Here is a 22,378-nt window from a genome sequence, read left to right as displayed (position 1 = left end):
GTCACACCCCTGTACCCCCTTCCCTTCCAGAGCTGGCAGGCCTGGGGGACGTCACTTACGTAAATGAATATTCACGAGGCGATCTGCTTGGTGCTGGAACACGGGGCTGGGGAAGCGGGGTCAGGACCCTAGTGATGAGCTCTCCAGTCTGGAGACACCTAGAGAGACTAACACCCTCTCTCTGGTCTCAGATGACCCCAGTCCTTGGGTGCCCCCATTCCTAGGTGACCCCCAGGAGACCCCTGATGCTTGGCCAACAACCCCTTGTTCTGTGGGTGACACCCGGTGCTCAGTCATCAGGGCCCCCCGAAGCTCCCGTGCACTTCGGTTCCCTCCGTCAGCTGTGACACTGACGACCCCCAGCCTTTGATCTCTAACCTTTGATCTCTAGGTGACCTGTGTGCTCGTGCCCCCTGCTTCCCACCCCCTCACCCTCAACCAGCTCCTGGGTGCCCGGGCTCACATTTCTTCTCCGGGAAGCCGTTGCCGGTGGCAGGGATGGTGCTGGGGCCGCCGGGCGGGTGGGCGTGCTGGTGCTGGCGGCGGGCGGGCAGCGTGCTGGAGGGGAAGGCGCAGGTGCTGGTGAAGAGCACGTCGCTGGGCAGGCCCGGCTCCAGGCCGGCAGGGTTGGCAAAGCTGGGCTCCCGACGCCCGCTGCACAGGCTCTCGTCCGACAGCGTCCGCTGCAGGCTCTTCTGTGGCGACTGCTGCCAAGACAGGGATGGGAGGCGGGACGCCAGGCGTGGTCACGGCCAGGCCCAGCCAGGGCCGCCGTCCTCAGGGGCTTCTTCCCGTCCTGGACGTCTGCGGTCTTTACCCAACCACCAACCATTTCTGCTCCCTTTTTGGTCAATGTACTCCAATTTTCTCCTGGGGATCCCTCCTACCCCCTCTGCAGCCCACCTTATTCTGGAGGGCCGACCCACCCTCCAGCTCCAGGTGAGGTCAGGGAAGGCAGGGTGACCCGAGCTGGAGCTTGAGAGCCAGTCATTGGTGGGGACCACGCGGGACAGAGTGCTGGCTTCCCCCAGAGCTCAGGCTGGTGGGAGGGAACCCTGGAGAGACTGCTGCCACCCAGGTCCCCACAAGAGAGCTCGCAGCCAACAAGAGGGAGGCAGGGACAAGAGGGAAAAGAAGCAGGGCGTGTGTGAAGGGACTGAGGACGCCTGCTGTTTTGGCCCCCCCACCCCTGGGTCACAAGAGCCTAAATGCCCCCTGGGCCCCACTCCTGCACTCCTGGTCCTGTGGTCCGGGGGTGGGGGTTGCTTCCACCCTGGGCTCCACGAGAAGGACGTGAGAGCCAGTAAGAGCATCCCGGTCCAGTCGCGTGAGCTACGGTGGAGATAAATCCCCTGCAAGCCTGCCAGGCTGGCTCACGCTGTGATCCTGCCCCTGACCAGCTCGACGTCCTGACTCCTGGCTGCGGAGCCACACACCCAAACAGGCCGGCAGGTGCCGCGGGCAGAGGCGGTGGGCAGGCAGAGGCAGTCCTCCTCCCCCCACCAGCCTGTCTGATTGTGTGTGTGTGTAGGGGGGCAGGGGCGGGGCAGCCTCTACGTACTCTGGCGTCTCTCTCCTGCTCGGGTGCCAGGTTGTCCATGATGATGAGTTTCTTCAGGTCGTCCTCGATGGTGGACTTGTAGTTCTTCCGGGGAGAGCGGAGGTCTCGGAGGGAGGCCCTCAACCGCGGCTGCCCAAAGACGTTTTTGGTGTTGCTGTCCACCTGCCTGTAATGAGAGGGTCATGGTCAAGGTCAGAGGGGTCTCGGGAGGCTCAAGCTGCTTCTCAAGGTTGTCCTGACCCGGGAAGGCTGGCCGCCACTGGGCGAGTGACCGCAGCTTCTCCACAACATCTGGTGAAAGTGGGACACAGGAGAGACTTGGTTTATTCTCTCTACTCGCCCATCCCACAGATGTTGCCTGGGAACCTACCCTGTGCCATGCGTGTTCTCGGCGGGGGGAGGGGGGGATACAGCGGTGAACGTGAAGCTGACTCCAGTCAGAGAGACTGACAATGAATAAATGAACAAAGACAGAGACCCCATAATGTGAGGTAGAGAGAAGTATTGTGAAGAGAAATAAAGCTGGGTAAATGGATAGGGATCGCTGGGGATGGAGGCTGGCTTTTCTGAGGGGATGACATCGGACCAGAAACTTGGAGAGGAAGGCAGGAATCCACCTGGTATGTAGAAGAGGACACAGGGCAGAGGGAACAGCAAGTGTTGGGCTGTGAGGTGGGAACAGGCTCGGTGAGCCTGCGGAGCGGTGGGGATGAGTAGCTGAGGGGTAGGAGGTGAGGCCTGGGAGGCGCTGGGGCAGATGTGCTGGAACTCATGAGCCACAGAGGGGACTTGGGGTTGCATCTAGGGAGCCTCTGATGTGGTGAGTGCTAGGTCCTGATGTGTATTTTAGAAGGGTCTCAGACAGAAAAGTGACCCTCATGGAAGCAGGGAGGCAGTGAAGAAGGGAGGCAGTCGTTCAGGTGGGAGACTGAGGTGGCCTGGACCAGGGGTTCCAACCACAGAAGAGGGATGGGGTCCCACAGAGGGAGAATCCCCCAAAGGGACCAGTCCCTTTGGGCAAGTGCAGGGCCAAAGGCAGCAGACCCCTGGGCTGAGTGTTCCAGGGCCTGGCACCAGATCTCCCTAACTTTGGTTTCCTCATCCACCACATGGGGTAAGACAGCTCACACATCACGGGGTGGCTGGGAGGATCTAGACGTGGGGTACCTGCACCTGTTCCTGCTGTGGGACCCTGGGCAAGTCACACCACCTCTCTGATCCTTGGTTTGCTCATCTGGAAAACACGCTGACCTCACAGCATTTTGGGGTTTGCTGCAAAGCGCTTGGCCAGCACCTCACAGAACAGACAATGGGGAAATGAGAGCTGCTCTTATAACTGTCTACCTGAGGCTGCCCGGCACCCCGAGCTGCACACAGTCCTCTCCTGCTGCTCCCATCCCCTCCGCTGGCTCCGCAGGCCGTCATCCCCGGCTCCCTGGCCCTCTCCTGGCCAAGGCTGGCTCCTGGGGGCTCTGTGTCCTCCACTCCTGGGACCTCCCCTGAGATCTCCTCTTGCCTTCTGATTCCGGCCCAGCCTTTGGGATCAGGTTTTACTTCCCCAGTGAAAATCAGATCCCTCCCCTGAGGTGTTGCCACTCCCCAGGAAAGAGATAACGACAGCTAAGCGGAGCACAGCACCAGGCATGATCCACCAGCCCGAGGGCTCCATGTGAGCTAACCTGTGAAATCTGCACAGCAGCCCTCCCTGGGAGCCACTATTACTAGCATCTCCATTTCACAGGTGGGAAACTGAGGCACAGAGAGAGAAAGTAACTGTCCAAAGTCACACAGCCTATGAATGGAGAAGCCAGGATGCCAGCCAAGGCCACCAGGCCTCAGAGCCCACGGTGTCACGATCACACTTGGCGGTCACGTTTGTACCATAGAGATGGCATATGAGAGCTGTACAGTATGTGGAATATAATCACATTTGGTTTAATAATATGCTGAAAAAAAATTCTGGAAGAAATTATGAACGATTACCTCTGGGAAGTAGGAGTCTTATTAGGAGGTGGAAAAATGAGATTTTTACTTTTCATCTGATACCAACACCCTTCTGAACTGTCTGAATTTATTTTGCTATAATCATGTGTTATAACAATAATAATATAAAAACTAGAGCTGGCACCTAGACGTCATCATTTTGTAACTCAAGAAAGAGAAAGAATCTTTGAACCCAGGAAGAAATAAGATATCTTGGGCTCTTGAGGGGATTGAAGTCTATGTTTTTTCTCATTTTCTCAGCTGCCAGCCTTGGGATTTTAACAAAGGAAGGAAGAAAAGGTAGTAAGTTTTTTCTTGTTAGGTCGTATTCCTTCTCAAATGAGAATTCCAGGTCTAGGGTAATTCTGGCTCTGTCATTATTAGGGAAGTATGCTCTTTGGGCAAAGGAAAAGCATTCTATCCAAAAGAGAGAAATAGAGATACAAAGAGAGAAAGAGACGTATATACCCCAGAGTACATGTTGCTCCCTTGGGAGCTGGAAGGGGATTCACCCCTCCCTCTTCCCTTTTGATTTTGCCATTTCCCAGAATCCTCTGCACAAGGAGAGTATGTGACTCAGCGCAGGGCGCGCCTGAGCCCATCAACCTGGTGAGGGAGCAGGCCGGGCCTCCAGCTCATCCACCGCAATAAACCGGCGCTGTCCCCGAGGCTCCCCTCTGTGAGGGGTGTAAAATGACCTGCTGAAAACTTTAAAACGTGCACTTTCTCTACCCTGGGAGTTCTACATCTGGGAGTGTGGCCTTTAATGTGCCAGGTGTTAAGGGGACCCATGTGTGCCTGGTGTGTGGGGACACTTCATGGGGTCCTGTCTCTGGAGCAAACAGAATTGGCCAGCAGGGGAAGGGCGAGGCCCCACAGGGAGGGACAGTGGCATCACAGAATAATACTATCTAGCTGCTGAAGAGAAGTGGAGTTGGTCCACATGACATGGGAATAAAGAAGTGGCATTTATGGTGCGAAATCATTTTTAGAAAACAAAACTCACACACAGCTTAGCTTGGTATACTGAAGTTTACCAAAGTCTCAGCTCCAAAGGTGGATATGTGGGGATTCACTTTCTAAAAATGTTCCTCACCACAGCCCACGAGGTCCGAAACAATCTGTCCTGCCCGGTCTCAGCCCTCATCTCCTCCCACACAGGCTTCCCAAGGTTCCTTAAACATGCCAGGCATGTTCCTGCCTCAGGGCCTTTGCACTGGCTGCTCTGTCTGCCTAGAGCGCCCTCCCCAGCATTCCCCGTGAATGGCAGCTTCTCATCCATCCAGCTTGGCTCAACTGTCACCTTCTCACCTCCCCTGGCCACTTGACCTTCTGGAGCTCCCTCCCAGCCCAGGTGAGTCCCAACACGCAGTCCTGTGCCACTTCTTCACTGTATCCACCTCACGATGATTTGTTCTGTGTGCTTGTGTTTGTGGTTCCACTCCTCCCACCTGACTCAGAGCCTTCTGTGTTCTATGTCCAGTGTTGGGAACAAGGCCTGCCACATTGCAGGCACTCCAAATTAGTTGTTAAATGTGTATCACATGGAACCAACCTTCCTTCCAACCAACCAGCCAACCTCCCTACCCATCTTCTTCCTTCCTTCTAACCTTCCTTACTCTCTCCTTTCTTTTTCCAACAAGCTTAAATGACTTTTACAAAACAGGAAAAAGTATAGAGATACTTTACTCTCTATACTCTAAAAAGTCAAGCCAAAAGAACATAACTATTCCTTCCCTGCTCTGTTTGGGTTCATTTGCTAAATTGCCTTCCCAGCTCCCAGGACCTCCAGGACTCCTAGTTCTACAGCGGAAGGCTGGCTCGCGGGAAGAAATCCTGCTAGAACCTTCTCCCCTGACCCTCAACTCCGTACCTATCTATCCACCGCAAGTTCCACATGGCTGACACCGTTAGTGGGCTGCTGGGACATGTCTAAAGAGAAAAAGTATGATAAAATTCAGTTTGGAGAGTCAAACTGATCATTTTTGCCCTTATTCGCTTTCTTCTGAAAGAATTTTCCAATGTATTTTCTTTTTTTTTTTTTAATTTATTTTTGGCTACGTTGGGTCTTCGTTGCTGCACGCAGGCTTTCTCTAGCTGTGGTGAGTGGGGGCTACTCTTTGTTGTGGTGCGTGGGCCCCAGAGCATGCAGGCTTCAGTAGTTGCAGCATGTGGGCTCTAGGGCATGCGGGCTTCAGTAGTTGTGGCGTGTTGGCTCAGTAGTTGTGGCTTGCGGGCTCTAGAGCACAGGCTCAGTAGTTGTGGGGCACAGGCTTAGTCGCTCTGCAGCATGTGGGATCTTCCTAGACCAGGGATCAAACCCGTGTCCCCTGCGTTGGCAGGTGGATTCTTAACCACTGCACCACCGGGGAAGTCCCCCAATGTATTTTCTAAATAGAAAATTTTAAGCAATAATTTATAATGGCATTAATTCCAGGTTAAAAAAAACACAAAACACCAAACTGGGCTTGTGCATCTCTGATCTTTTTCCTTCTTCTCAAGATCTCTGGTCTCCGTAAATGCTTAAACCTAATGACCTCTGAGGATAAAATGGACTATTCTCTGACTGCTAAAAAGAATGAGATCAACTTCTATGTACTAATACGGAACTGTCGCTGAGCTAAGAGTAAGTGGAAAAAGGCTGGAGCACAGACAGGAGGTGACCACATGGATAAATAAAAAGGGGCGTAAAGGAAGCACACTCAATCACGTGTGCTCAGTCATGTTCGGAACATTTCTGTAAGGATGCAGAATAAATGAAACAATGGTTGCTTCTGGGGAGGGGAGCCGGATGGCAGGGGGCCAGGGAAGGGAGAGAGGCCTGGTTTTCACTGCAAACCCTTTTGCACTAGTTTGGTTTTTATCCTGTGCATGTTTTACCTTCTAAAACACAAATGCAAAAAAACATCCAGGGCTTCCCTGGTGGCGCAGTGGTTGGGGGTCCGCCTGCCGATGCAGGGGACACGGGTTCGTGACCCGGTCCGGGAGGATCCCGCATGCTGCGGAGCGGCTGGGCCCGTGGGCCATGGCCGCTGAGCCTGTGCGTCCGGGGCCTGTGCTCCGCAGCGGGGGAGGCCACGGCGGTGAGAGGCCCACGTACCAAAAAAACAAAAAAAAAACAAAAAAAAAACAAAAAAACATCCAGGAGGAGGTACCTTCTCTCAAGGTTCTGACTGACAGCATTGGACAGAGCCTTTAATTTGCTCACGTCGTCTGAACTTGCATCTGCCACACTGCGGAATTAAACCACTCACATTAGAAAAGAAAAAGGAAGACAAAACCTACAAAGAAGGCTCTGCAGTTAGGACCCGGACAACAGCAACTTCTTTCTCTCGTGACAGAAGGGCCAGGAGTGGAAGGCGACCAATGGCTCCGACTTGTCTGGGCCCGATCCCAGCTGACTTGGAGCTCTGGCCTCCAACTGGAGCGGCTCCCTCGGGGCCGGGTTAATTAAGCTAATTAGCACCACTGTCAGCCAGCCCGAGCTGGGGGTTCTGCCAACCTCGCTGGTGAGGACACTCACCAGGTCTGCATCTCAGGCAGCAGGTGGATTTTCCTGGAAGGATGGCTGGAAGAGGCCGGCGGGAGTGGGGGACAACCCTGCCGTGGGGTGGGGATGCTGCTCCTTCCGTGGCTGCACTGAGCTGGCCCCAGGGCCCCTAAACTCGAGGAAGGAGGGAGCCCAAAAGCCAGGTGTCAACCACTAGATGCCAGTGCCTGTCAGCCCAGCCGAGGCTGACCGGGCACTTCCCTATGCCTCACTGCATCCTCACGCCACCTCTGGGAGGTAGGCACTCCCGTCTTCCCCTTTTGAGGCTGGGGGACCGAGGCGCAGTGAGTGGAGGACACGCAGAACCCACGTCTGCCTGATGCGCTGAGCAGCCCGAGATGTGCTCACGATGAACACGGTGCTCAGTGTGCGTGGAACATGGTGACGGCGGCTCTGGGGGATGTGGGGCCTCGCTCTGGGGCTGGTGTGTCCCACGGGGCTACTCTCCTTTCTCACGGCCATCACCTCCATCACCTCCATCGCTCTACCGGTGGGAGCACTGATGCTCTGAGAGCAACGTTCTGAAACGGTGACAGCAGAGTGGGATTGTGGGCTTGACTCGGGGGACTGCTCTTGACTGCAGGGGTGGTAACTGCAGCAGCAGCAAAGCTCACCTCCTGAGCGCTCACCCTCTCTCAGGCCCCAGGCTGCCCTTCACACACATCATTTCATCTCATCCCCTCAGTGGACCTACATGAGGCAGGGCTGCCCTTGTTTTTAAAATTAATTAATTAATTTATTTTTGGCTGCGTTGGGTCTTCGTTGCTGCGCACGGGCTTTCTCTAGTTGTGGCCAGCGGGGGCTACTCTTCGCTGTGGTGCGCGGGCTTCTCATTGCGGTGGCTTCTCTTGTTGCAGAGCATGGGCCCTAGGCACGCAGGCTTCACGAGTTGTGGCATGCGGGTTCAGTAGTTGTGGCTCACGGGCTCTAGAGTGCAGGCTCAGTAGTTGCGGCGCACGGGCTTAGCTGCTCCGTGGCATGTGGGATCTTCCTGGACCAGAGATCAAACCCGTGTCCCCTGCACTGGCTGGCGGATTCTTAACCACTGCGTCATCAGGGAAGCCCTAGGGCTGCCCTTCTTAAGAATGAGGACGTTCAGGGCCTGGGTCCTCAGGCGTGACCTGGGGGTTGGCCTCCCAACCGCCACTCCACCTTAAGGCAACAAACAGGCTGTTCCCTAGGGCCTGCCCCCTCCTCACTGGGCCTGCCAGCAGGGATGGGGGCCAGCAGGGCAGCAACACGCCAGCCTTTCGGTTGGGCTGAGACCAGCCTGGCGGGGAGGAGGTGCCCAGGACGGCTGAGGACGCAGGGCCACTGGTTCTGCCTCCTGCTCTGCGGGCTCCAGCCTGGCAACCCATCGGCCTAGTCGTCCCTCACCACTAAGCCCTGTGCAGCTCAACCTCGGTGCTGGGGTCCTCACGTGGATTAACTCAGGAAATCCTCACAGCTGGGAGGTAGGGAGGACTGTCAGGCGAGTTTAAAGAGAGGGGAACTGAGGGGTTTAGGAGGGGGTAAGCAGCCGAGTCCCACCCCGACCCCCATGCTGTTCTGCTCCTCTCCTGGTTGGGAGAAGGCAGTCCAGTAAATTCAGTGTCTTGGGACAAAGCGGTCAAAACGGGGCTGTCCAGCCATCTCCCGAGGGAGAGCTGCTGGCCTGTCCCCCAGAGTTGACCAGGGCCTGCAGCAGAGGGGCCGAGGTGAGGGACCTTCCGTGGCAGGTGCTCTCGATCCCCTCAGTATCCCCTCTGTCCTTCACCAGCTCATTCTGTCTTTCGTTTAACAGACCACGTGCCCAAATCCAAGAAGTCAGTCTTCAGAAAACGCACGTCACTGCCTTGGATGCAAGCAAGTCTTCCCTGAGTCTCTCCTAAGATGAGATGCTCTGGTAGATATCTTTCTGGGCATGAATCCTGGTTCTGCCACTTGCAGCTGGGTGACCTGGGCTACGCACTTCTGGCTGTGCCTCGGCCTCTTCCTCTGGAAGTGGCCGGGAGGATCAATGCGGCCAGGTTGTACAGCCCTAGCCAGCAGCCTGGCTGAAAGGCAGCGCCCCCGTGTCGGCCGCAGCCATTTTCCATTCCTCTGGGGATGCATTAGGTCCCTGACCAGAATCAATGAGAAAGGAGGCAGATTTGGTAATTACTCCTTTGGGGATAATCTCATAATATGTGGTGACCTGTAGCGACAGATTATAAAACCAACAACCATAATATTTGCAGTTGTTGACCTTAACTAACTGAGTGAATTTGGGCAAGTGACTTAACCGTTCTGTACCTCGATTCTTCTTATCTGGAAAATGGGATACAAAGTACCTATACCTCATTGTTCTGTAGTGAAGATTAAATGGGTTAAAGTAGGTACAGGGCTTATGACAGTACTTGGCAGGGGAGGTATCAGAAAATGTAGGTAAATAAGTTATGCAAATGAGTTCTTTTGCCTTGGGATAAAATTTCAGCAACAGAATTACAGATTAAAAAAAAAAAAACCTTTTAGCCTCAAATAATTTAGCTGGAAGTAAAGACAATGTTTTCTGGAAAACTAGGTTAGGTGACTCAGAAGTGTCTTTAAATGACAAAGATATTGTCTCCAAAATGCTCAGGGAGAGTTTGAATAAAACAGCTTTCCGAAATGGGAGCGTGTGGACAAAAGCATGAATTCTAAATTAACATGTTATTTTATGCATATGATTTTTAAAATGTATCTGTAACTAAATTAATAAACATAAGAAACCATGAAACTATTTTGTGTCCCCCCAGTATTTTATATATTTAGTTTACATGTTTATACAACACACATACATATGTAAAAAGCCTTCTTTGGATTTTATGTTGGGAAAGGGGGGGCTGCTGTTTGTTTACAGCTGTCATGTATCCAGGTATGTTTTCTGAGTACCTGCTGTGTATGTGCTGGGCCCTGGATGGGGCTTGGGTGTCTCTGCTCTCCCAGAACCCTCAGTCTGGTGGGCTGACAGGGAGGGAGCAAGTCTCTAGGAAACGACTGCCTGATGTGCCCTGGGACAGAGGCTGAGGAAGGGAAGAAGCGTGGGGTCAGGGGGAGGGATAAGCCTGGTGTGGGGGATGGGAGAGCTTCTCCGAGGACAGCGTGTCTGTGTTGAGACCTGAGGGGTGGTGTTACGGGTCCCCCAAGCAAAAGAGATGTTGAAGTCCTAACCCCTAGTGTCTCAGAAGGTGACCTGATTTGGAAATAGGGTCTTTACAGAGGTCATCAAGGCGAAATGAGGCAATTAGGATCGACCCTAATCTAAAGACTGGTGTCCTTATAAAAAGAGGAGATGTGAACACAGAGACACGCACACAGGGAGAAGGCCACATGAAGACGAAGGCAGGGATTGGGGTGATGCACCTACACGCCTAGAAATCCCCCAGATTGCCAGCAAGTCAACCAGAAGCTGGGAGAGAGGCGTGGAACAGAGCCTTCCTCACAGCCCGCAGAGGGAACCAACCCTGCTGACACCCTGACTCCGACTTCCAGCCTCCAGAACTCTGGGAAAATACATTTCTGCTGTTGAGCCACTTGGTCTGCGATACTATTTTTTTTTTTTTTTTTTTGTGGTACACGGGCCTCTCACTGTTGTGGCCTCTCCCGTTGCGGAGCACAGCCTCCAGACGCACAGGCTCAGCGGCCATGGCTCACGGGCCCAGCCGCTCCACGGCATGTGGGATCCTCCTGGACCGGGGCACGAACCTGTGTTCCCTGCATCGGCAGGCGGACTCTCAACCACTGCGCCACCAGGGAAGCCCTGCGGTACTTTTTTATGGCAGCCCTAGCAAACTACAGATGGGCAGGAGTGAGCCAGGTGGGGCTGGGGGGGACCTGGGCAGGAGGAACAGCATACACGCCAGGGAAGGCGAGGGGAGCTGCCCTCGTGGAGGAGCACAGTGGGGTCAACAGGGCCTGACCCTCCGGCCACCCCGAAAAGTGGGAGCCTTACTGTATTTTTGGGGTTACAGTGAGAATGAAGTGAGATACAAGGCTCATACCTTCCATTCACTGAGGGAGCACCCACACAGTGCCAGGTGGCTACAAGTCAAGACAGAGTCACCTGTTTTCCAGTGGGAGAAATCAGCAGTGGAACAGAAGCCAGTGATAGAATGACGGCAGGGGCTACAGAAGGCTGGGAAGGCCCGTCTGAGGAGGTGGCATTGGACCAAACCCCTCCCCTCCCCGAGACGGCCACAAGATGTGGGGGAAGAGCATTCCAGGGACCAGAGAGAGCCAGTGCAATGGCCCTGAGGTCAGCCTGTACTTGGCAAGTCTGAGGAGTGGGAAGAGGCCAGGTGGCTGGAGTGGAGTGAGTGCAGGCGAGAGTGGGAGGGGATGAGGGCAGAGGGGTGACGGGGCGGGTCATGCAGGGTCCAGGTGGGATTTTAGGCAAAGCACACAGTGCCCTAGTGCCTGGTACGATATATGTGCTCTGTAAATGTGAGCCTTCACCATTAATCCTGGGAGTGGGGCAAGCCACTGGAGGTTTTAATCAGGGGAGCGAAGGATCCAAATCTAGTTTTCCGGGTGCCCCCAGCTGTTAGTGAGGTGCGTGAACTGGATTCTCAGCTTGCTTCCCTGCCCACATCTCCAGGGATCCCGTTTCTGTCTCCTGACACCTCTCTCCTTAGGAGCTCTGTGCCAGCACACATCTGAATGGCCCCAACCAGGTCATGAAAGAGGACATCACTGAGAACAGGATGGGGGAGGGCAGACCCCCCCCAACCCAACTGAAGAGGAGCCTTGGCCCGAGCTTCCTAGGCTCTGATCCAAGCTCCGTCCCTTCCCAGCTCGGAGCCTCTGGGCCTCAGGTGCCTCATGGGTAAAACTGGACGAATAACAGGTCCACCTCCCGGAGCTGTTGTTGAGGAGGATTCGGTGAACAAATTCCCGGACGAGAGCTCGGAACCAAGACTGGCACAAGTGAGTACTCGATAAATGTTCGGTATCATCACGTTCTAACTTGGAAACACAAAAACCCTGTCTTCACTGATGACTCCTCTGCTCTCTCTCTCGCTTCCCAGCAAAATGCCGCAAACCAGCTGCCTCCTATGCTGCCCTGCCTTCTCTCCCGCACCCTGCAGTCCCCTCTGTGAGGCTCAACCGGGCTCGTCCCGCTGACGGCTCACAGTTGTCACCCCGGGCTCCTCCTCGTATGAACACTGAGGGGTCTCAGGCTGAGTCCTACACCTCCCTTCCTCTCCAGCCTCGTGCCTTTATGCTGATGACGCCCAGATTTCTCTCTCCAGCCTGACCTCTCCCCCGAGCTCCAGACTCCTTACCCGACTGCCTCCTCCACGTCTTCTAGTTGCAAACTTAACCTGTCCAGGACTGAGCTCTGAGCTCCCCTGAGCCTGCTCCCCACTCAGTCCCCGTCTCAGCCCGAGGAGAGTCCATCCATCCTTCAGGCTGCGAGACCTGGGATCATGTTCAACCTCGTTTTCTCTCACACCACAGCCAATCTGCCAGCAAAGCCTGCCTGCTCCCACGTCAGAGAATCTTTCCCGAAACCGCCCTCTTGACCCTCCCTGGCCTCCATCCTGCTCCAGGCCCCTCGTCTCCTGCCTGGACCATCGCAGCAGCGCCTCGCTGGTCTCCCTGCCCCACGCAGGCCGTGCTCCGCACGCAGCCACAGGGACCCTGTGGACACCCAATTTAGGTCACGCCCCTCCTCTGTTCCAGATCCTCCCGTGGCTCCCCCTCACTCACAGCAGACGCCCAGGCCCTTATGTGGGGCCCACAAGACCCTCCCGGTCTGTGTCCATCGCCTCTCTGACCTCACGTGCTCACATGATCCCAGCCACACTGGCCTTCCTCCAGCAGACCAAGCGTGCTCCTGCCTCAGGGTCTGTGCAGCTGCTGTTCCCTCTGCCTGGAACAGCCTTCATTTACATGCCATACAGTGCTAGCCACCACCTGACCTGCTGCATGCTTTCCTTAGTTACCCTATTTGCTGTCCGCCTCCCCAACAGGCATTGTCAGCTCCCCGAGCTGACAGGGATCCCTGTCCGCCTGTTCACAGCTGTATTCCCAGTGTGTAGACTGGCACGGTGTCCTGAGGAATGAGGGAGCGAGGTGTCACCCTCCTCCCCACCCCGAGACGCCCGAGCTTGGGGTCTCACCGGGCGTCCAGGCACTTACTTCTTTGGGTCAGTGAAGGGGAGCGGCCGTGGCGGGGGCTCGTCTGTTCTCTTCCACCCCGTTGGGTGCTTGTTGCGCACGGGCTGCTTGGAGAAGAAGGACTTGGGGACGGAGGCGGAGAGCTGGAAGGCGCTGGGCTGGGCCAGCTGTGAGGGCCGCGGGGTCTCTGCACTGGCGGTCTTGTGAACCTGAGTGGGGTAGCTGGCCCTCGAGCTCATGTCGCTGCAATGTGAAAATGAGAGAAATAAGCCAATTCCATCCCACTTTTTGAAAAACCGATCTGTTTAAATTTCCTCTTGGGAAACAAAACTTCATTCACCCAGGAGAGATGCAAGTACTTTACTGCTGTGGAAAATTCCAATACATAGATGTCTACGTGGAGAAAACGTAAAGCTGCCTTCATAGTCCCGATCCCACCCCAGGGATGCCCTTCTAGCACAGTTGGTACCTCTATGTGAATCTAAAAAGTCACCCCCCATGGGTGGATGCTCCCACCCCGCCCCAGAGATTCCCTGTCTCCTAGGCACAACCTACACAGCTGAAGGTGGGGGGTCCCACCTGCCTGTCTCTGGATGTGACCGTGGTTTACGGCTTGCTCTATTTCCTTCTTAATTAACCCTTTCTTATGATTAAAAACACACGTGGGGCTTCCCTGGTGGCGCAGTGGTTGAGAGTCCGCCTGACGATGCAGAGGACACGGGTTCGTGCCCCGGTCCGGGAAGATCCCACATGCGGCGGAGCGGCTGGGCCCGTGAGCCATGGCCGCTGAGCCTGCGCGTCCGCAGCCTGTGCTCCGCAACGGGAGAGGCCACGACAGTGAGAGGCCCGCGTACCGCAAAAACAAAAACACACGTGTTGGGAATTCCCCGGTCGTCCAACGGTTTAGGACGCAGCACTTTCACCGCCAGGGGTCCTGGGTTAGATCCCTGGTCGGGGAACTAAGATCCCATGAGCTGCATGTTGCAGCCAAAACCAAATAAACACAAAAACAAAGTGCATATAACCAGAAAACAGGAGCTTTTTTTTGAGGGGTGGGAGAATTGTTTTTATATATAACTGGGATTGTGCTAATAACTTGCTCTGTAACTTACGGGTTTCTTTTTTTTTTTAACTTATACCTTGCCACGCCTCTTCATTCAAATATTTTTTGCGCGCTGCTACACGACGGACACCACTCCAGCTGATCTAATCTAAAACCACAGCTCGATATCCCAAATGCTGGATTCCTGTGAAGTTAATGCTACAACGAACCTCACGCTGTTAACTAGGACCCGACTCGTGGGGGCCCAACTGCTGATCCCACTGAGGCGAATCAGCTTTTAAAACTTTTAAATAAAATTCCAATTCCACTTCAAGTAAGAGGTCTTTAATGGGAAAATTAACGTCCTTGGAGTGCAAGTCAATAAATCCTTATTGAAGGTCAATTTAGCAATATTGAAGGGGTGGGATTCTGACTATGGCAGAATGAGGAGATTGGCAAATTCTTTCCCCCAAAGCACAAAATCGACAAAAACAATCATTTCAGCACTCTGGAAACTGACCAAGGGCATGCAAGAATCCAAGTATCCTTTATGCTTGAAAAACTGAACTTCAGGTAAGAACAGAGGGAATCTGACACTGTGGCCTGGGGGCTCTGCCCAGCTCAGTGAACAGGCAGGTTCTGCCGCAGTGGAACCTCTGGGGCTGCATCAAGCATTATCGAAACATGCTCACTGAGAGTTTCAGAAGGAGAAGAGAGAAAGGGGCAGAAGAAAGGTTTGAAGAAATAATGGCTGAAAACTCCTCAAACAGGACAAAAAAACATTCATCTACACATCTAAGAAACTCAACAAATCCCCACCAGGATCAATATAAAGACATCATCCAGAAAAACAGGTGGAAGTCAAACATTAAGACAAAACCCCTGAAAGCACCAAGAGAAAAGGATTCATCACATACAGAGGAGCACAATACAATTAAGTGCCGACCTGTCATTTGAAACAATGGAATGGAATGATATTTTCAAAGTGCTGAGAGAAAGAACTGTCAACCAAGATTTTTATGTCCAGCAGAAGTATCCTTCACAAAGGAAGGCAAAGTAAAGATGCCCCCAGATAAACAGAGACTCAGAGAATTCGTTGCTAGCACATCTGCCTAATAAATAATAAAATAAGTCCTTGGGCCGAAAGGAAATGACTGCAGATGGTGACCTGAATCCATTCGGAGAAATGAAGGATCCAAGATGGTAAATTTGTGGATTAGAATAAAAAGCTCTATAGATTTATGTTTCCTTATTTCTTCTTTAACTTCCTTAAACATAAGACTGTATAAGGCAATAATAGCAACACTATACCGTTGGGTTAATAACACGTATGGATGTAATAATATAGATGACAGAAATAGCACAAAGGAGGGGAAATGGAATGGGGCTATACTGGAAAAAAAGTCTCCATACTTTATTGGAATTAAGTTAGTATTCATCTGAATTACACTGAAAAGGCACATACTATAACAACTAAAAAAAAAATAGTCCCCAAAATCAAGAGGAATCCAAATGGTGCATTAAAATGCATTTATTTAACACAAAAGGCAGCAGTAAAGGAAGAAAAGAGGAGCAAGAAAAACAGTAAACATATGGAAAACGGCAAAAATAAATCCAATCATTATCAGTAACTTCATTAAACGTGAATGCTGAAACACCCCAATTCTAAGGCAGGTTGTCAGACTGGATTTAAAAAAGCAAGCTCTGACTGACTTATATATACTTTCTATAATTCAGCAACATCTACTAACAGGCCCAAGGTTGCACATTGGTGGAGGGATGTCCAGGGAGCCATGGAGCATGTAACATCGGGATTGGACTTTGTCTGGGGTGGTCAGGGGCTTCCCCAATGAGGCAATGGTGTCTGAGCTGAGACCTGAAGGAGATACAGCCTTAGTCTAACAGATCTGACCTCCCAGAAATCCACACCACAGAAAAGCCCAAGGATTGTCACTGCAATGCTGTGTGTAATCAAGAAAACGTGGACATGGACTCAATGTCTTTTAACTGGGGATTAATAGATTGTTCCAAGCACATACATATGATCAAAATCTATGCAGCCAGTGCGAAGAATGAGGTCAATTTCTGTTTATGGGTGAGGACAGATGTCTGAGCTACAGTAAGTGGAAAAAAGCCATTGTGTAAAGCATGCTTTTTCTTCTCTTAAAATGTATATATAGGGGGCTTCCCAGGTGGCACAGTGGTTAAGAATCCGCCTGCCAATGTAGGGGACACGGGTTCGAGCCCCGGTCCAGGAAGACCCTACATGTCATGGAGCAACTAAGCCTGTGCGCCACACTACTGAGCCCGAGTGCCACAACTACTGAAGCCTGCGCGCCTAGAGCCTGTGCTCCGCAACAAGAGAAGCCTGCGCATGGCAACAAAGAGCAGCGCCCCCCCCCCTCGGCCACAACTAGAGAAAGCCTGCAGGCAGCAACAAAGACCCAACACAGCCAAAAATAAATAAATAAATTTATTTTTAAAAGAATGTATGTATACTATATGATTACTGGGCTTTTTTTGGGGGGATCTTTTTATGAAAAGGAAATGTACACTTTTTTCCCCAACTGTGGGTCATGAAATCAACTTAGTGGATCTTGACTGTTACTAAGAGGAAAATAAGAAAGAAATAGACTAGAATGAAAAACTTCAGTGTACCTCTTGTGAGGTACGGATAAGTGGTTTTGTGAAACCTTATTCTGGATGTCCATGCTGGATTGTAGTATAAAATGCTTTTTGTTTTGGGTAATGGCCAAAAATATGTGAAAGATCTGGGCTGGTACAGGTTTGGAGAAAAATCTATGGGGGAGTGTACACTAACTGATTACCTCTGGAAATAGTAATGATGGGGGAAATGAAACCATATAAAAGGTGCAGGGTAGAAAGGAAGTGCCATCTGACACCTCAGTCTCCTTCGAGGCAACCTTGCCCCTCCCCCTTTCTTCTTTTTCAACAGAGAGCCTAGTACACACAAGCACAACCTTCCTTTGTAACATAAATGGCAGCCTATCCTGAGCTTGTTCTGCACCTGGCTTTAACCTTAACACGGTGCTCTGGAGACTTCTCCGTGTCAGTCCACACAAGCCCCTCTCCCTTCAATAGCTGCAGAGGGCCCACTCTACGAATATATCCTAATTGATTTTAACCCTAACTTTTACTTTCTACGGTACATATTTCTCTACCTTGTCATCAGGCATGTTCAGCTTTTACGAGCTGAAAAAAACAAGAGATGATTGAAGAAAAGAGGAAGGGAATAAGATGAACACCCTTTGCCTCTGTGTCTGCCAGCTGGCTCCAGCCACTGCCTCTTTTGGGAGGGGATCGCCCCCCCCTCAGGCCTGTGGCAGGCACTGGGTGTCATGCTAATCCCATTGCCCTGTAAATGAAGGCTGACTGTACTCACCCTTAAAGAAGGTGACCTGGCTGGCGCCCAGCCCAGGGCACAAATCCTGAATGGCTGATGCCACTTGTCTGCAATGGGTCTGGGGTAGGTCTGCGACCTACTTCTGGCCAGTGAGACATCAGGTGTGTGAATGTGGACTGTGCGCTAGGGGACTTCTGGGGAAGATTTCTTCACTAGAAAACTAACACAGACCACTTGCAGCAAATATCACCTGTTCTTCCACTGGACACTGTGACTATCTGGTTGAATGACAGCCACTTTGAGACTGTGAGGGGAGCCAGTCTATAGGGGTCCTCGAGTCAATAAATTACCCAGTTGTGGGGCCCTTCCTACCTTGTGCCTTCACATTTCGAGAGATAGCAGACTTCCTCCAATTGAGCTGGGATTTCTTGTTGCTTGGAGGCAAAGGCCTTCCCGTGACTTGCCCTGTTTTCAACCTCTGCCAACCTCAGGAACGGATGGTGCCCCCCACACAGTAGGGCAACAAAAAACTATTCTGAATATGCTGTGCATCTTGACCCGGCCCTCTGAGGTGGGCGCCCCTTCTCACACATCCCTTGGACCACGAGTACAGGGTGGAGTTCTTACCCCACCTGCCAATCACTTTCCTTCTGAAGCACCGGTGAGGCCAGGTGCCCTCCCCGGGCCTCAGCTTGAAAAACGAAGCAGCACCTCGTGGTGGATGAGAACATGGGCCATGCTGCTCCCCTGACACACTGTGCTCTTTGCTCGAGCCCCTTCCCCTCAGTGAGCCTCGGTTTCCTCCTCTGAGAATTGAGGCAATGACAGCACCTGCCTCACAAGATCGTTATGTGCACGGTGCTCAGCACTGGCCCGGGCACCAGGGCGTGCTCCCCGAGCTGCAGATATACAGGAAAGGGGTGCGTCCAGGGGCTAAATGCCTGGGCTCTGGGCTCAGCCAGGACTGGAGGGGGCGGGGGGCATCCTGCTTCAACCCCACCCTCACCCAGAGAGGCTGTGCGTTTATCTGTGTTGTATCTCAGGGGAGCAGTTAAGATTTTGTTGGAGTAAAACGTTCTGTGGCTTACAAAAAAAAGCTGAAAAACTGTAGGCTGGATGGAGAAACCGCACAGCTGCCTGGGCGTGTGTGATGCTTTGGTCTATTCACCCCCGTGGACGCTGATGGGTGGGCCCAGGGTGGGCAAAAGGCACAAAGGGAGCTGTGCCCTTGTCTTTAGGAGGAAGAGCAGTGACGGAGCAGGTGGTAGTGATGGTGGTGACCGCGCTGAGCCTGTGAACACGGCCAGGCCCTGTTCTAAGCATCTCATAGGCATCACTTCATCTAGCTGCCCCAGCAACCCCACAAGGCAGGAGCTGCCACTCCCCCGCAAGTTCCACGTGGGGAAATCTCTCTGGCCACGAGGCCCAGAGAGATTAAATAACTTGCCCCAAATAACATAGCTGGCCAGGGATAGAGCCAGGATACAAAGCCAGGCAGTGTGGCTCAAGAGACACCGTGTTTAACCACCAACCTGTACTTCCAATGACAACGGTAGTCATGATAAATACATAATACATGAAAATAAAACCAAGCAGCAGCTGATATATTTGGACCAGCCATGTCTCAGGCCCTGTGCTAACTACTTTAAACACGTGGTGTAGGTTCATCTTCGCAGCCTTGGACCACAGAGCGCATCTTCACCCCCATTTTACAGATGAGGAAACTGAACCTCAGAGGAACTAAGGAGCCTGGTGGAGATCACACAGTTGGTGAGTGGTGGAGCTGTGACCTGGACACAGGCAGCCAGAGGCCAGAGCCTGGGAAATCACACTGCTCACCCAGGTAACCCCAGGTGGGCCCCTGTGGGGCCTTAACTGCTGGACTGATCTCACCCTCTCTCCCAGGTGTCTGGCAGGGGCTTGAGAGTTGACTCAGTCCCTGCACGTGGCTGGAATTATCAGGCTCAGTGTAGGAGCCATATGCAGCAACATCCTGCCCTGCGGCCTGTGAGCAAAAACAGTAGGTCTTCAGGAGGTGGAAGCAGAGATGACAAGGGAGAAAAACTCACTGGCACAAAATCGATGCGGAATCCAACCACCACTGGCCACCTCCACCAACCACCGTGCACCTGTATCGTCACAGCGGCCTCCTCCTGCCCTCGCCCCCAAACACAGCCAGAGGGAGGCTGTGAACGCCTGAGTGCAACCACCGCCCTCCTCTGCTCAGGGTGAGTCAGAACTCTCCCCTGGTCCACAAGGCCCCACACCATCTGTGCCGACCCCTCTCTGCCCTCAGATCCTCCCACTCTGCCTCTTGCTCACACTGCTCTGGCCACATGGAAGCTGTTCCCCAAACACACCAGAAACCTTCCCACCTCAGGGCCTTTGCACTCCTCCCTGGCCCAGCCCCAAGATCTCTGCAAGGTTCCCTCCTTCCCTTGAGTTCCTGGAGATGGCCTGCGTTCCTCTTCCCAAGCTGACTGCGACTCTCCGAGTAGGTCTGTTGTGTGACCCCGGCTTCCTAGCCAACAGAGGTGGGGTTGGCCCCAGTCGATGCCAAGGCCCTCACATCACCTTTCAGGGCTATGCGCCCAGAAGGGTATCCCGGAGACTGCAGCCCCACCCGCGGAAACAAGGCCACGTGCTTCCTGCCTGCCTGGGAACACCCGGCGATGTCGGCTCCACACGGGGCGGAGAGCCTCTCAGTGCCTCTAAACAGCTCTTGACAAACTGCTCAGGAAGCCCAGGAAGCTTTGGAGTGTATGCTGCCTCGAGAGAGGGCGGGGGGTGGGGGGGGGCAGGTGGCTGCCCGCCTGGGATCACTCAGCCCATCGCGATGCCCACAGCAGGCACTGGCGCCTGGCACTGTGCCTGGAAGCCGGGCTCCCGTGACGAACGCCTCGGGGGAGAGTCTGTGAAGTCAGTGGAATCATCCACGGGCACAAGCTGCTACAGGCTGCGGTGGCTTCCACGGAGAGGGCTGCAGCGCAGGGAGGGAGTGGGTAGGGGGTTTGGGCATGGCAGGGCCCATCCCTTTCCTGGCAGTTCTCGCACTATGCCGGTGAACTCAATCCCCGCCCACCCCTGAAACAGTCCACTTTCCCCTGAGTAGCCCAGAGTGATCTACTTAAAACATAAGTCAGATGTGCTCCCATGTGCTCCCATGGCTCCCACGTCCCTCAGAATCAAATCTCAGCATCCGCCCGTGGTTGGTGAGCCTGCCAGAGCTGGGCCCCTGCCCACGTTGCAAATCAGACCTCTTGCCTTCCTTTGGCCTGTCTGGCCACCAGAGCATTTCCAGAGCACTGCAAACGAGTTTACCTTCAGGGCCTCAGCATTTGCTATTTTCCCTGCCTGGATCACTTCCATGCTTCCTGCAAAGTATCACCTCCTCCTAGAGGCCTTCTGGGACCTCTGCCTGGTTTGGTTTTCTCCCCAGACCTTATCTCCACCCTGGCATATTAATATTACACGGTTGCTCAGTTGTCTGTCTGCCTCACTCTCTCTCCAGGAGAACATCAGCTCCACAAAAGAGGGCTCGACTTTGCCCCCTTCTGTATCGCCGTGTTTGGAACGGTACCCGGCACACAGTGGGTGCTTTGGTGTCAGGAAATGTGAGAATAACATTCCTCTCAGGCCTGCCCAGCCCTGCTCTCCTCTCCTCTCTCAAGAATCTCAACATTCCCCATCTGCAGCAGACACTGTCCTGGTTTGCCCCCCTCCCTCCTTAGGTCCTGGTGGTGCCACCTGCTGACACATCCACAGTTGCTCTGTCCTCTCGCAAGGTCCCCTTCCTTCTCACTCACATCTTGGCCTCAGACCCGTCCCTGAGACTTCTGCAATTGCGCCTCCAGCACCATCTTTCAAAACATCTATCTCCCTGCATTATCCTTTCTGCTGAAGCCTTTCCTTGCTGCCCACAGCTCTTAGGATCAAATCCAAACTCTGTAATGTGGCTGACAGCGCCTTGCGTGATCTGGTCCCTGCCAACCTCCCATCAGCTGCCCCCCTCAATTTCTATACTTGAGCCAAGGGGCCTGTATTCAGTGACCTGATGGCACCCACCCTCCTCCCCACCCCAGGGCCTTTGCACATGCTACTCCCTATCACAGGGATGCCTTCTCCACACATCATCTTTCCTTTTTCTCTTTTAAAGAAAAAATTGTAAAATAGCCCACATAGAACAAAGTGTACAAAACATGTATGTACAATTTAACAAACACTTACAAAGCAAACACCCACATAACTGCATCAAGAGTATATCATCGGTCCCCCTGAAACCACTTCACCTGCTCCCTCCTCCTTATCCCTCTCATCTGTGGCAGAAATGACACCTCCTCAGGGGAATTACCCCAGCCCCCCCAACCCCCCGCCTAGATTAGACACCCGCTCCAGCCCCTGCACCACATCCACTCTCAGATCCCAGGAGGTCTCCCTTGAAGGCTTTCCCCTAGCATAAGTGATTCATTGCTTTTGTAATTATTTGCTTGCTGTATCCCCTGGCACCCTGTCAGTGCCAGGACGGCCGGGGTCCTCTGCGGCAGAGGGCTGAGCATACAGTAGGCGCCTGCTGTATGAATGAACGCAAAGTGCTGGGCTACAAAGGGCCTGGAAGTAGACACAAGGGCAGCTATGGAGCGCTTGTGCCTCTCTTTGGGGAGCCAAGGCTGGGCAGCAGGTTGTCACTCCAGCTCGGCCCCAGGGAATGGACGGATGACAGCAGATGCACAGGGCTGCTGGGCTGCCCTGAGCAAG

The 22,378-nt window shown here is 53.3% G+C and overlaps 1 protein-coding gene across 6 annotated transcripts in view; it reads right to left on the bottom strand.

Moving 5' to 3' along the window:
* The window catches only part of SIPA1L3 (signal induced proliferation associated 1 like 3), a 234,371-nt gene that overhangs the window by 13,146 nt on the left and 198,847 nt on the right, over positions 1-22,378 (bottom strand). For 5 of the 6 annotated variants that reach the window (XM_024733750.1, XM_024733745.1, XM_024733749.1 and 2 more), the window contains 3 exons: positions 13,239-13,460; positions 1,562-1,727; positions 464-707 (listed from right to left, as the gene is read on the bottom strand). In XM_024733750.1, the coding sequence (XP_024589518.1) occupies positions 464-707; positions 1,562-1,727; positions 13,239-13,460 (632 nt within the window). The remainder of the gene's footprint in view (positions 1-463; positions 708-1,561; positions 1,728-13,238; positions 13,461-22,378) is intronic. The other variant, XM_024733748.1, reaches the window with a different exon arrangement.

Source organism: Neophocaena asiaeorientalis, unplaced genomic scaffold (assembly GCF_003031525.2).
Source record: "Neophocaena asiaeorientalis asiaeorientalis breed wild unplaced genomic scaffold, Neophocaena_asiaeorientalis_V1.1 scaffold280, whole genome shotgun sequence".
Classification (NCBI taxonomy): domain Eukaryota; kingdom Metazoa; phylum Chordata; class Mammalia; order Artiodactyla; family Phocoenidae; genus Neophocaena; species Neophocaena asiaeorientalis.
This window is presented reverse-complemented; position numbering and strand designations above follow the sequence as displayed.